Here is a 13,738-nt window from a genome sequence, read left to right as displayed (position 1 = left end):
GTTTCATAAAATTATGTACCTTGAAAATTTCTGATATTTTTGGTGAATTTGCTGCAGAATCAGCTTTTCTTTTTCTTCCTCTTTTATTACCTTAAATCAAACAGTATGCTAGAAATACATGTGATGTTATCATCAGAACATAATAATGACATATATGACAGTTGTTGTCCATTCTTTTTATGTGTTTTGTCATTCGATTTTGCCATTTGATTAGGGACTTTACGATTGAATTTTCCTCTGAGTTCAGTACTTTTGTGATTTAACTTTTTATATATATTGAAATTGTATATTAATTTACAGGGGATAAAAATTGCACAATATATGCTAGTTGGAAGATATAAATTTATGTTGAAACCTACTGCATTTGTTTTAACCAGTCCTAATGCAGGAACCTGTTGTTCAGTTGTCTTTGTTTGTTGTTTCATAAGTATTGTTTTAATATAGACTAGATCATCAGTTTTCCTGTTTGAATTGTTTTACACCAGTAATATGGTCACTAGTTATTTTTTGGCCCTTTATAGCTTGCTGTTTGGTGTGGTCCAAGTTGAAGGCTGTACTTTGACCTATAAAGGTGTACTTTTTACACATCCTGATATGAATAGAGAGTTGTCTTATTGGCACTCATACCACATCTGATTTCTTTAAAAAACTCCACACAATCAGAATAAAGTCAGATATTTTTTTCGTTGGATAACCAATTTTCATGGATTTTGTGGGTCAAGTTGAACCAGGAATTTAAATGTTTAACAAAAGACAAATTTCCTATAGGCTGGTTTGCAAACTTCGGCAAAATCACGAAATTAAATATCCAAGAACATGTAAATTTTCCTTTAAAATCCACAAAAATAAGTGAATCTACTGTTATAGCATGTTACTGGTCAAAGTTTGAACAAGCCTTACCTTGACTACTTGGACTATCCTGGGAGCTTTTAAGTTTACTGCCTCTACCACTCCTCCTTGGACCTGGTGATAAAACAGGATCATCTGCAGATTGATTTATTTCAGATTTATCTGTACTTTCAGCCAACAGGTGGGTTGATAAGTCTTCAGGCTTGTTGTTATTCTCTGTTACATTTGTATCACTTTTTACTATCTATATATACATAAAAAAACTAAATAATATTTATCTGAATTATTGAATCAAAGCCATAAAGTATTGGGTTAAGAATGCATACAAATATAATCATTTCTCTTCATTATTTTGTTGGCCTATTACTCATAGAATCCTATTCAAATTCTAACTAGGATGTTTAATTTCCATGTGCATGATAAGCATATAGCCTCTACCTAACAAAATGGACAAATTGTAAATTAATTCTTCAGGCCACACCAAATTTTCTAACTTTTTTCCTTATAATTTATTTCTTCATTTTGCTCTTAGATATTTATGACAAGCATGTTTTCTAATGGTAGTTTTATAAGAACATTTAGTGTTTATGGTGCTATATAGAACTGAGATTTTGTAGTTGACTGTAAAATAGAATTCAAAATGTTGAGTTTTGTTGTCAATGTTGATTTTGTTTGGCAAAATATTTAAGTGCAGAGACCCTAAACTATACATGTACTTTGTGAGCAAACAAAAAATACAATGTGCATGTTATTAGTTATTTCAATGTCAGACACACACAAAAATTTGTCTTTAGATTCATTAAAAATAAAAATAAACAAGAATGTGTCCACAGTACACGGATGCCCCACTCACACTATCATTTTCTATGTTTAAAGGACTGTGAAATTGGAATAAATTCTCTAATTTGGCATTAAAATTAGAATGATCTTATCAAAGGGAACATGTATACTAAGTTTCAAGTTGATTGGACTTCTACTTTATCAAAAACTACCTTGACCAAAAACTTTAACCTGAAGCCAAAAACTTTAACCTGAAATTTGCACTATCATTTTCTATGTTCAGTGAACCGTAAAATTGGGGTCAAAACTCTAATTTGGCATTTAAATTAGAAAGATCATATCATAGGGCACATGTATACTAAGTTTCAAGTTGATTGGACTTCAACTTCATCAAAAACTACCTTGACCAAAAACTTTAACCTGAAGCCAAAAACTTTAACCTGAAATTTGCACTATCATTTTCTATGTTCAGTGAACCGTAAAATTGGGGTCAAAACTCTAATTTGGCATTTAAATTAGAAAGATCATATCATAGGGCACATGTATACTAAGTTTCAAGTTGATTGGACTTCAACTTCATCAAAAACTACCTTGACCAAAAACTTTAACCTGAAATTTGCACTATCATTTTCTATGTTCAGTGAACCGTAAAATTGGGGTCAAAACTCTAATTTGGCATTTAAATTAGAAAGATCATATCATTGGGCACATGTATACTAAGTTTCAAGTTGATTGGACTTCAACTTCATCAAAAACTACCTTGACCAAAAACTTTAACCTGAAGCCAAAAACTTTAACCTGAAATTTGCACTATCATTTTCTATGTTCAGTGAACCGTAAAATTGGGGTCAAAACTCTAATTTGGCATTTAAATTAGAAAGATCATATCATAGGGCACATGTATACTAAGTTTCAAGTTGATTGGACTTCAACTTCATCAAAAACTACCTTGACCAAAAACTTTAACCTGAAGCCAAAAACTTTAACCTGAAATTTGCATTATCATTTTCTATCAGTGAACCGTAAAATTGGGGTCAAAACTCTAATTTGGCATTTAAATTAGAAAGATCATATCATAAGGAACATGTGTACTAAGTTTCAAGTTGATTGGACTTCAACTTCATCAAAAACTACCTTGACCAAAAACTTTAACCTGACATGGGACAGACGGACGAACGGACGAACGAACAGACGGACGAACGGACGCACAGACCAGAAAACATAATGCCCCTCTACTATCGTAGGTGGGGCATAAAAATGTATCCTGCACCTCTAGCATGTCTAAGTTCATCTGAAAAGTCTAACATCTTTTGTGTGTGTGGCCTAAATGGTAAATAATCAAAATCTGTAAGGTGCTAATAAACATATTTACACTTTTGGTATTTAGCTGAATTTTGTCTCCAAATGACCTAAGATTGCCTCCGAATAACCTTCTGATGTCAAGCAACAATTTTTTTTTTATAGTGACGTCAATTTTTTTTAATTGTTATGTCAAAGTTTACGGGAACCTGTGTGATTCTACATAATGGCGGACAAATTTGCAAACAAGTGTTAATACGTCTATTATAAGTGGGAAGGTGTCAGACACACAGGTGGAAAAGGTGTCTAGATATTGTAAATATAGATTGGGGGAGCACCATCTTGTTTGTCTACATCTAATTTTCAGAGAGCAAGAAAAAACAATGAATTCTTATAATGTTATCATGAAAACCTACTACAAGTACTGATTTCTCTGTCCATTCACCTTAAGAAACAACAACAAAATATTGAAACCAATAATATTGTCCCATATCATGATGGGCGTAAAGTGCTTTTCAATACAGAAATATTGAAACAAATCATTCTTTAATGTCAGAACAGTTTAATGAATAATATGCGAAATTAAATGGAGAGAAGGGAATTGATATTTACACACAAAAACTTTACTTTTTGATTGGAGAATCACAGGTACCAATTAATTCAAAAAGTAATAGTGCTGTTTACCTATCTTGAACAATTTAATATGTAACCATGGTAACTATAAATTCAGAAACTATACAATGTTTCAATTATTGTGAAAAATGTAACAGGGTTATAATTGCAATAATAAAAACTTGTATTTTGAAATTTTTCATATGAATCAAACAGGATTTTTCTGAATATCTCAAAAATAAAATCCCATTTTAGTCTAAAACAATAAATACATGCAATAATTTCTGAATTTACAGATATTAAGCTGTAATTCTGGTAAAAAGACAGAAGATTAACACCAAAATTTAAGTACTCACTATGTAGGATTTAAAAAAAATATTACAACTATCATTAGAAACTGAAATTTACTATAGTATATTCTTTTTAATCAACAGACAAAAATTAAACAAGAATATGCTCATAGAACACAGATACCCAACTCACACTATAATTTTCTTGTTTCAGTGGACAGTGAAAATGGGGTAAAATCTCTAATTTGGCATTAAAATATGAAAGATCATATCATAGGGAACATGTGTACTATGTTTCAAGTTGATCAGACTTAAATTCCATTAAAAACTACCTTGACCGAAAACTTTAACCTGAAGCAGGACAGACAAACAAACTAACGCACAGACCTAAACACATAAATGTGGCATAAAAATAAACAGGTATCCCCTTTTCATATCAGAAAGACAAACAATCAATCCTAGAAAATACATATATTTAGTAATTTATTCAAACCTGTTTTTTCTTGATTCTTTCGGTCTTTTTTGTTTGTTCTTCCCTCTGTTTTTCCATCCTTGAGAGTAAATACTGTGTGTACATATTACTCTTACTCAGGAGAAATTGTAATCTCTTATACCTTTGTTCTCTGTCCTCTGCATTCAGGTCCTGCCAAGTCTGGAAAATACATATAAAGTATCATTAAAAATGACCCATCCTGCTTTATATTTCTCTTAAAACTAACTTAATTTCAAATATATTGTAGGAGTAAATTTATTGAAAATAAGATTTTAAATCACTTACCTTGTAAATATTTTTTCATAAATTTATTTTCACCTTTTATGAAATTGGTTATATGATGTAAATTTAGAAATAATGGCATGCATTCATTCAATTGCAATTTTGTCATTTAAGACTGAAATGCGATTTGAATTTTTGCGATATTCAGAAAAAATCCTGTTTGATTCATCATTGAAAAATATCAAAATGTGAGTTTTAATTATTGTGATTATAACCCTGTTACATTTTTCATCAGGGCTTTCCATTGAAGCCGGTAGCCGGCGGAAATCCGCCGTTTGCGGTGGCTTCAAGTGCCGGCTACTTCACTGACAAAAATATAAATTCAAAAAGAAAATAATATCTTTTTCAAATGTTTACAGGCAGCCGAGAGACGTATTTTCGCAAAGTCGCGGTCACGATAAACAAGGATGAAAAGTCAGTGTTTACCTTGGGCTAAATATAGTTCACATGAATTCAGGTCACTGATTGGTTGTCTATTTAAAGTCAGAATGCATCGTTTCTTTTCAAAGATAACAAGAGAGACGTTCCGGTGGTCATTGAATGATAACAATAGAGACGTTCCGAGGGTCATTAACTCGTTGGCTTTTTTACTTTTAAAACGTGAAGACAATCAGATAGGATGACAATCTTATGTTATGGAATAATATCCGTCAAATTAAAGAAAGTGTAGTAGATCATAATGTTCAGAATCTGGAAAACAGTATCTTTTGAAGTTCATTTTTCAAGGCCCACGTGGTGTTCAGGGAATCAAGGTCAAAAACGAAAGTAGAATATTGTCGACTCGACCTCAAATAAATAACATTTCCAAATAATTTATGTATCCGACTTATTGAACAGTTTAAAAGAGAAAATCAGAGGATATATCAATTTTCTGTCAATGCTTGAAAAATAATTGTATGATTTTAGTTACGCGTACCAGTCTTTAGAGAGAAAACGGGGGTCATTTGTTTACAAATGCACGTATGTCTGCAAAATAAATCGATCAAGATTTTTAACAAACCGGATTATTATATAAATAAATCTCTTTTAAAAGTAAATGAATTTTAAGCATAAATAAATGAAAATAAAAAACTATAACATAAAAAAAAAAAAAGTCTTTGAGATTTTTTTTTTTCTTTAATTTCATACATAAAAAATGGTCATTTGAAAGATGAAATTAGGTGCCAGGAGATTGCGAGAATGCAGATTTTGCTCTATTTATGGCAGAGCTTCTGGGGGCCTTGAGCGGCCCCCAGACCCCCTGCCGTAAGGCACCAAGCTTACAGCTTGGTGGACGTCCGGCTTCGCCGAACGCATGTTACAGCCGCCTATAATTTTAATTCAGCCTTCTACTTCAATTTCAATGGAAAGCCCTGTTTCATAATAATAAAAACATTGCAATAATTTCTGAATTAACAGTGATCAAACTGTTTATGCTGTCACTATCTGATGATGAGTGAATGTAAGCAATTTTACCCAAATGCAGACCTTAAATAACGAGAAAAACTCACACCATATAGTCTAGTTAGCTGTTTAAGGCCCTGACATGAAATATATGAAACAGCTATCTCTTAAAACACTTAAATTGCTCTCAAAGACAGATGAAAATATGTAATAATAACCTTTCTTTTAAACAGCACCAACAAATGAACTTTTACGTACAAACCTTGTCATGTTCTTGACGCAACTTTTCTTCTTCCTTTTCCCCCTCTTTTTCCAATGCTTCCTCTTCTTGTACCATCTCCTTTGTAATAACAACTTCCTGTTTTGCAAGATTCCCATCTGGTCCCTGTCAAGATAAAATTTGAGAATTGAAATGGGGAATGTGTCAAAGAGACAACCAGACCAAAGAGAAAAAAACCAGATGAAGGCCACCAATGGGTGGTCTTCAATACAGCGAGAAAAATCCTGCATCTAATAACAATGTTATCAAATTTTAAAAAATCAAGCACTGTGTTGTAAAGACTGCTTCTATATTGCAGTCGGAACTAAAATTGAAGCCTTGTTCTTTATAAGGTTATGGAATATAAAACTAACAGAGATATCTTTCTTTGTCTATAATTATAGTTTTCTCATTGATTAGATTTATGCATCATGATCAATTTATGTATTTTTGCTTGACAAGTATGGCTATAACTAGCTAGTATATATAAAAATAAGAAGATGTGGTATGATAGACAATCAGTTAACTCTCCACAGCAATTTCCTATTTTTATGAATTATAAAGTCTAAGAATAAAGGATATAAAATGCATTAGCAATCTGCTAAATATTGATTGATTGTTGGTCGCTTTACTTCCATTCATGCCATTGGCAAGTATTACATGCCTGTTCAAGACATTAATAAACAAAAATATAATAATTAAATAATCTTTCCAACCAATACTTTCATAAATGGATTTTGATTTTCAAAGAGATATATTTGCCACTTCAAAATTTAGTGATAATAGTTATTCTAAAATACTTTATACACATTTTTACAAACATTTGGTATTTGCGAACCTGAGACAATGTGTTAATTTTGTCAAGACAACATTTCAAATCTATAAATATGACAGAAATAGACAGAGAATGTAGAGAATCAATATGCTTATACTTATATAACATCATGTGGCACTTCCAAAGTGTTCCATTTATGGCAAAGACTTGTTAAAATGGGTTGACAAACTAGGATGGTCAATTAGAAAGTTCAATCTTGCTTTTGCATAACAAAATTTCTCTCGGTTCCAACAAACTACTGGGAAATAATCTTATTTATATATGTTTAAACAAAAGTTTCTTAATGTAAATCCACTGTTTGAAAAATCCTTTAAATATGTTTCTGCTTTTGGTTTTAAATAATGCAACTCTGAAACTGATGTTGACAGCTGTCTTCATTTTATTCCACCTGATTACATATATCTGCCAACCAGTAAAGAGATAAAGAGAGAGTGAAATTACATGTAACTGTTTAGAATTTCCATGTCTAGGATGTATAGAATGTTGTGCTCAATGCACTATTTTCTTTTCCTTAAATTAGTGATCAAGTTTGAAGTATTGATAACCATCAAGCCAGCCCTATAAGTCTTACCCCAAAAAACAGTTCAAGGGAGAAGGTTCTATAATTAATTTCCTTTTATATTGTAGTCTAGAAACATAGAGCAAACGTCAAAAAACTAAATTTAGTATGTCAATGCCTGCACTGGATGTTTCCTAGGTCTAAAGGAGTAGGTCAAGTAAGAGCCGATTTTGGCCTCAAATTTCAGGTTAATCTAACGAAAGATTTTGAACACTTTTTCAACACTTAACTTCAGTGTCTATTTCAATTGATTGAATTAGTTGATGTGAAAGATTTTAACTGATAACTTCATTAAAAACACTCCGATTCAAGTCTACAAATATGCCAAGAAACGTCACTTTTCAGATGGTTTTTGTCAAAAATGAAAGTGGCCGCATCAGTGTTCATCCTCAACCTTTATATATGTTATGTATTATCATCAAATACAACTTACATTTCAATATTATGAATGAACACAAATGCTGCCACTTTCATTCAAGACGGAAACCTTCTAAAATATAAATTAAAATGTTAAAATTATGAAGATTTCAGTAATTTAGGCCACAATTAAAAATATTTCAGTTTGCCCAAACCCGACCCATGATGACTGGGTGTGGGTAGGTAGGTAGGGAAATTTTTTTTTTTCTTCAGAATTTGCATGAAAATATTAAAAGATCTTAAAACAGTATATCTTTTTTTCCCATCAAACCTTTGTAGAGTCAACCAAAAGCCATGAATTTAAAACCTCTATAAATAAATTAGTCTACTTTATTATTTGTATCCTGAGATGTTTATAACCTTTACAATTACTAAATGTGTGAAAGGGCAGGTGGATTTATGAAGTGATTTTCAACAGTTACATCAACACGATGTTTGGTTTTGCTTGTGTAAAAAAAATATCAGCTGACTATGTAGTGATTTAATTTGTTTGCAGTTTTTAAATCCTATATCCATCAACCTCAAGTACAAGCTTATTCAAAAAATATTTAAAAAATTACTTGATGGAACATTAAGAAGCTGTGCATTTTTTATTTGCATAATAATTTTCACACACTTACTCAAACTTATGATATTGTTGATGCCAATACTATACATGTCATATATGAATTTGTAACTTTTACCTGTTTTGAAAATTGTATATTTCATAACATTTTTTTATTTCATTATTCATGTATGTGTGTCTGTTTGATATTTTGTAATTGTTTGTTATATTTCATTGTATTTCATGAGGGCCTCAGGGAAGATTAGCTTTATAGCTAACTGTGTAACCCTCTTTAAATAAAGAATTATTATTATTATTATTATTATTAAAATAGATTAAATGTCCTAAAATATTTTATATGAATTATTATCTACCATCCATAGTTTCTGTCTTTTTTTGTTATGAAAAAATTCTTCTAAAAAATGTCAAAAAAAGAATTTGAGTCGGCAGGTTTATTTTGGGTCGGTAGCGTTTGGGCAAACATACAATCTTGTTATTTTGGCCTTAGCATGAATTAATGATGCTACTACCCAATATATGTGCACTGTATTGTCAAAAACAGTCCATATTTACGTAGCAAAAGCATTCTACTTTCTAGTAAATAGCTAAACGATTACATTTTCACAATTTTGTAAAACTGCTATATTTTGGGGCCAAAAAGGGGTCTTACTGAACCTCCTCCTTTGATTGAAATCCAGACTTTTCATCATCTTAAAAAAATAGACTTAAATTGTTAATTATCCTACTTGATCAAGTTCTTGTCCTAATCTTTCTTCTTTCTTTCCTCTGTCTTTTTCCATTTCTTCATCTCTGATATCTTTGGAGGTAATTACTTCCTGTTTCACAAGATCGCCATCTGGTTCCTGTTAAATATATGTCATGTATGTCTAGATATTTAAGAAACCCCACGTCATTAAAATAAAATGCTTCACTGAGCACAGCCTGATACGACTGAAGAGGTTAAACCTTGAACAGTTGTGGCAAATTTGGACACAAAATTCAAGCTTGATTCTGTCTGAATTTGGATTGTGATAAAATTTTTAACATAGTACAACTTTTTAACACAAAACAAATGTCAAGATCTTACAAATCTATTGCACAATACTGTGCAATTAAAGATTCTTCTTGAAAATTTAAAAAAAATTGAAATTTGAAAAATTTTGAAAATACAAATTTGAACCCCTTAAACAAATTGGATCCCCCCAAACTTTTTGAATGAATCCCCCCTTTGAGCAATTACCCCCACACAGAAACCCAGCCTTTCCTTTGTAGAATGGAACTTTGTAGTACGATTTCAGAGAGATCCATATTCTTAAACAAAGAGTTTTTTTCAGGAAACTAGAAAAATGCTCGTTTTTGGTCCTTTTATGGCCCCTAATTCCTGCATGAATTGGACAATTACCCCTAAACTCAATCCTAGCCTTTCTTTTGTGATATGGAAGCTTGTGGTACAATTTAAGAGAGATCCATACACTTACACACAAGTTATTGTCAAGAAACTACAAAAATGCTAGTTTTTGGCCCCTTTTTGGCCCTTATTAATACCTAAACTGTTTGCACAATAACCCCCAAAATGAATCCAAACCTTCTTGTGCTAGTTTTTGCCCCTTTTTGGCCCTTACGACGACATCATACCATTATACGATCCCAAAAATTTATTAAAAGAAAAGAAAAGCAGGAAATATCTTGAATAACTTTAAGATAACATTAAATTTGATTGATTTGATTGTGTTTTAACACCACTTTTAAGCATGGCTTTTGGATTATTTCATGGCAGCCAGTATTTAATGGCGAAGAAGTCGGAGTGCAGGAGAAAAACTCTTGCTGTCGATAGGGAAACTAACAATTCTAGTCAATTAAGATTGAAGTCAAGTACACCCTCACAAGCAGGGTTCAAACCCACAAGCTCAGTGTTGACTGGCTAGTGATTTAATACAGTACAAGATCTACTCAAACCACTTGGCTATAGAGGCCCCTTGAATATGATAACATGTTAAAGCCTCAACATTTGCACAATAGTAACTATCAACATATTTAATTTTTCAAGAATAAAACTTACTTTTAGGGGTTTTCTTTTTGTGGAAAACAGTCTTTATCTTAAAGCTCATTAAATGTTTCAATTTTTTTCCAAATTTTTATACCTTCAATTTTTGTTATATATAAAAGATGTCTCCCATTCTAAAGTGTAGAAATGTATTGGTCATTGATGCAAAAACTAGTTCAAATTCGAATGGCATTTTGAAGGGTTATTTAGTTTTTAAACCTACATTGTATGTCAGTTTGAGGGTTTTCACTTCGGATTTTTAAAGGAGAGTTCACTTAAGTTTTTATTAAAAGAAGGTGGCCTGGCCCTACACTATACCGAATAGTACTATGATGATTTTGTGTCTCATACATTTGTTAGATCAGATAGTTTATATAAGTTACATTTGTTTGTCATTATCTGTTGTTTATCAGCTCATGCATGTACATGTAGGACAGTGGTAGTGGGCAGTGTGATAAACTGGTAGGTTGCTGACCTAAATTGTTCCCACCCTTCCCACACTATTTCTTAGTTGTAACTTTAATCATTTCTACCCACTCCCAAGCTATTTGTTAAGATTAAAACAACATAAATACTGTACAAATGTCTACTTACATCCATACTTGATCTCTCTTTTTAATCTAGAATAAACAACATATGCATGTTAATATTTGATATAAACAATAAATAACATACTTGAAAATATTTGATATGAACAAAAAACAACATACATTTCTTTGAACTAATTATGATTAGAAAGTTACACATCACATTGATTGCTTCCAGGAACCATTTAACTGAACCTTCTGCCAGTACTTGAGGGCTCTAACTGGATGAGAGATAGAGAACATGGAGAAGTACTTCCCTGACTCAACCAAATAACAAAGGCTTAGTATTCACAACTAAGGTTAAGGAAATCCAGTCAACTCCCGTCCTCATACCATATTTTCACAACTCATCTGGTTGGTTCCCATCAAACAACTGTGGATGTTTCGAAGAACAATATTATAAATTGTACAATTTAAACCTTGTAAATGTATGTTGTATATTGAAGTCAGGCGAGTCTCAGTCTTCAAATTCCTGTTTAATAAAAGCATTCTAAACTCTGTTGATTTCAATTCTCTGTTGAACGGAATAAATTCTATAATCCTATAGATGGAAAATTCATGAAAATAGACCTAGATCAGGAAGATGTCTTGATATTTGAAAGATTAAAGATGTCTTGATATTCAAATGAGAATTTCTAAAAATTAAGAATCAAAGATAAAATTCAAACCGGATGTTTTTCTTTTTCTACATTTGTAACCTAACCATTTTTAAGAGTGTTTACAGCTGTGTAATACTTGTTTGAATATTATAGTTTATAGTTAAAATGACATGTTTAAAGTGACCTACATGTATGTTTAACCCCTTTGTTTATCCTGCAAGCAGAACTTTTTAAAAGTGCACATGACAAACCAATTTTTACCCTATATCAAGTGAAATGAATTCAAAGACCCAAGCCAATATAACATGAATGCTTTGAATTAAAACTCAGTAAAATTTGACGGATCGGAATTTCCAGAAGTTAGATTGTATGGCATTGTATGGATTTATATTATCCGGAAATTTGGGTTTGCCAAATTGTTCCGAACTTGATATTTCATACTCTTCAGAAGCAACGTATTTTGGAAATTCAGGGGACTATTTTGAAATCAGTAAATATTTGCTCACTTCTATTGAAATTGTAACTTATTTTATCTTTTCTTCTGGATATTTCTATATCAATAAGCATGATAAGCACATAAAAGGTAAGAGATCCTGAACTACAAATGTTTGCAAAAAACTTTTTATCAGCAAAGATTTAAATTTCTAGGTTGGACCAGAAAATATTTTTGAGACGAGTCAAGAGCGAGAGCAATAGTTCTGATTTGGCTACCAGGGAGGGTGTTCTGTCAGATCATATGTTTTTGTTCGTCATATACACGGTATCCGGTCGTTCCAGCCCCAAACCGATCTGGCCCAAAGTCGATCCGGCCCAAGTCGATCCGGCCCACGTCGATCCGGCCCCAAGTCGATCCGGCCCCATAATAAAATATGAAATAACTATATTGATTTTGGAGGAATTTGTGACACATTTTAACAGTATAAATGGAATTTACAAAAAAGTGTCCGATGATGGATGACAACAGGTAAGTGAAGTATTGGAGTACCAGTTAAAGAACTATTTTAAATTGATACGAACATGAGTGTTATTGTGTCGCTGGTTGTATAGCACCTTCAACATATTTTGAAATATGAAGTTATTTTCCATGATAACTTTAACCAAGGATTTGTATAGTAAGAATCCTTGCTTTAACTTTGAATGTCATGGCGATTTTATATTTTTTGGTTCATAAACAGAATATCTAAATAAATATTTACAATCCAGTGGAACAGGTCTATAAAATTTAACTCACCATGCATAATGACTTGATTAATCAAATCATTAGTCTATAATTGGTTTGTTTATTCAACAATTGTCTGATGATTGTGAACTAAGGTAATGCCACTTGTAATCACTTAATTAAATCAAATCCTGATTAATTAAAGTTACGTAAATTAATCAACAAGGTCTTTACCGTACAGCTTTTACATTATAATAAAAATCATAAACATTTATGAATTACATTAATATCTATCTTTATTTTTATTCCTTATAAATATATTTTTTATTGGGGCCGGATCGACTTTACATATGGGACGGATCGACGTTGGGCCGGATCGACCCGAAAGCATATATGTACTATGCATGCTTTTTCAATGGAAATTGTTACGTTACAATGCATTATCAAGAGCACGATGGGGATACCCTTATAGTCTGTTAATCCAGCCTCCAGGTCTTACATAACCATCGTAACTACTTACCACGTTAAAATCAAATCATACAGTATCCTGAGCTGTCTCCAAGAAAAACTTTTGAGGTATATTGTGTGTATTTGTGTGCGTTTGAAAACTTAATACAATTCTAGCGATGAGCAGGTGTTTAAGTTTTACAATGTAAATAAGCTATAATATATATAAATCTGCTTGTAAGCCTTTCCCGCCATCTAGGTAATAAACAGCCTGTATCCCGACCATTGGAAACCAGATTA

General features: G+C 31.8%; 1 protein-coding gene and 1 long non-coding RNA gene across 2 annotated transcripts; both read right to left on the bottom strand.

Moving 5' to 3' along the window:
* Positions 1–1,648: 1,648 nt before the first annotated feature.
* On the bottom strand, positions 1,649–2,889 carry LOC143059133 (uncharacterized). Its single transcript, XR_012973396.1, has 2 exons — positions 2,070–2,889; positions 1,649–1,860 (listed from the first exon to the last, which is right to left on the bottom strand). It is a non-coding gene; the product is annotated as an uncharacterized LOC143059133 (long non-coding RNA).
* Positions 2,890–4,302: 1,413 nt separating this feature from the next.
* LOC143059132 (lymphoid-specific helicase-like) lies at positions 4,303–13,730 on the bottom strand. The gene is made up of 5 exons (XM_076232620.1): positions 13,512–13,730; positions 11,241–11,266; positions 9,349–9,465; positions 6,251–6,373; positions 4,303–4,482 (listed from the first exon to the last, which is right to left on the bottom strand). Exons 2-5 carry the CDS (start codon positions 11,244–11,246, stop codon positions 4,318–4,320), a joined length of 411 nt encoding a protein of 136 aa, XP_076088735.1. The 5' UTR covers positions 11,247–11,266; positions 13,512–13,730; the 3' UTR covers positions 4,303–4,317.
* Positions 13,731–13,738: the final 8 nt, after the last annotated feature.

This window comes from Mytilus galloprovincialis, chromosome 14 (genome assembly GCF_965363235.1).
Source record: "Mytilus galloprovincialis chromosome 14, xbMytGall1.hap1.1, whole genome shotgun sequence".
Taxonomy (NCBI): Eukaryota; Metazoa; Mollusca; class Bivalvia; order Mytilida; family Mytilidae; genus Mytilus; species Mytilus galloprovincialis.
This window is presented reverse-complemented; position numbering and strand designations above follow the sequence as displayed.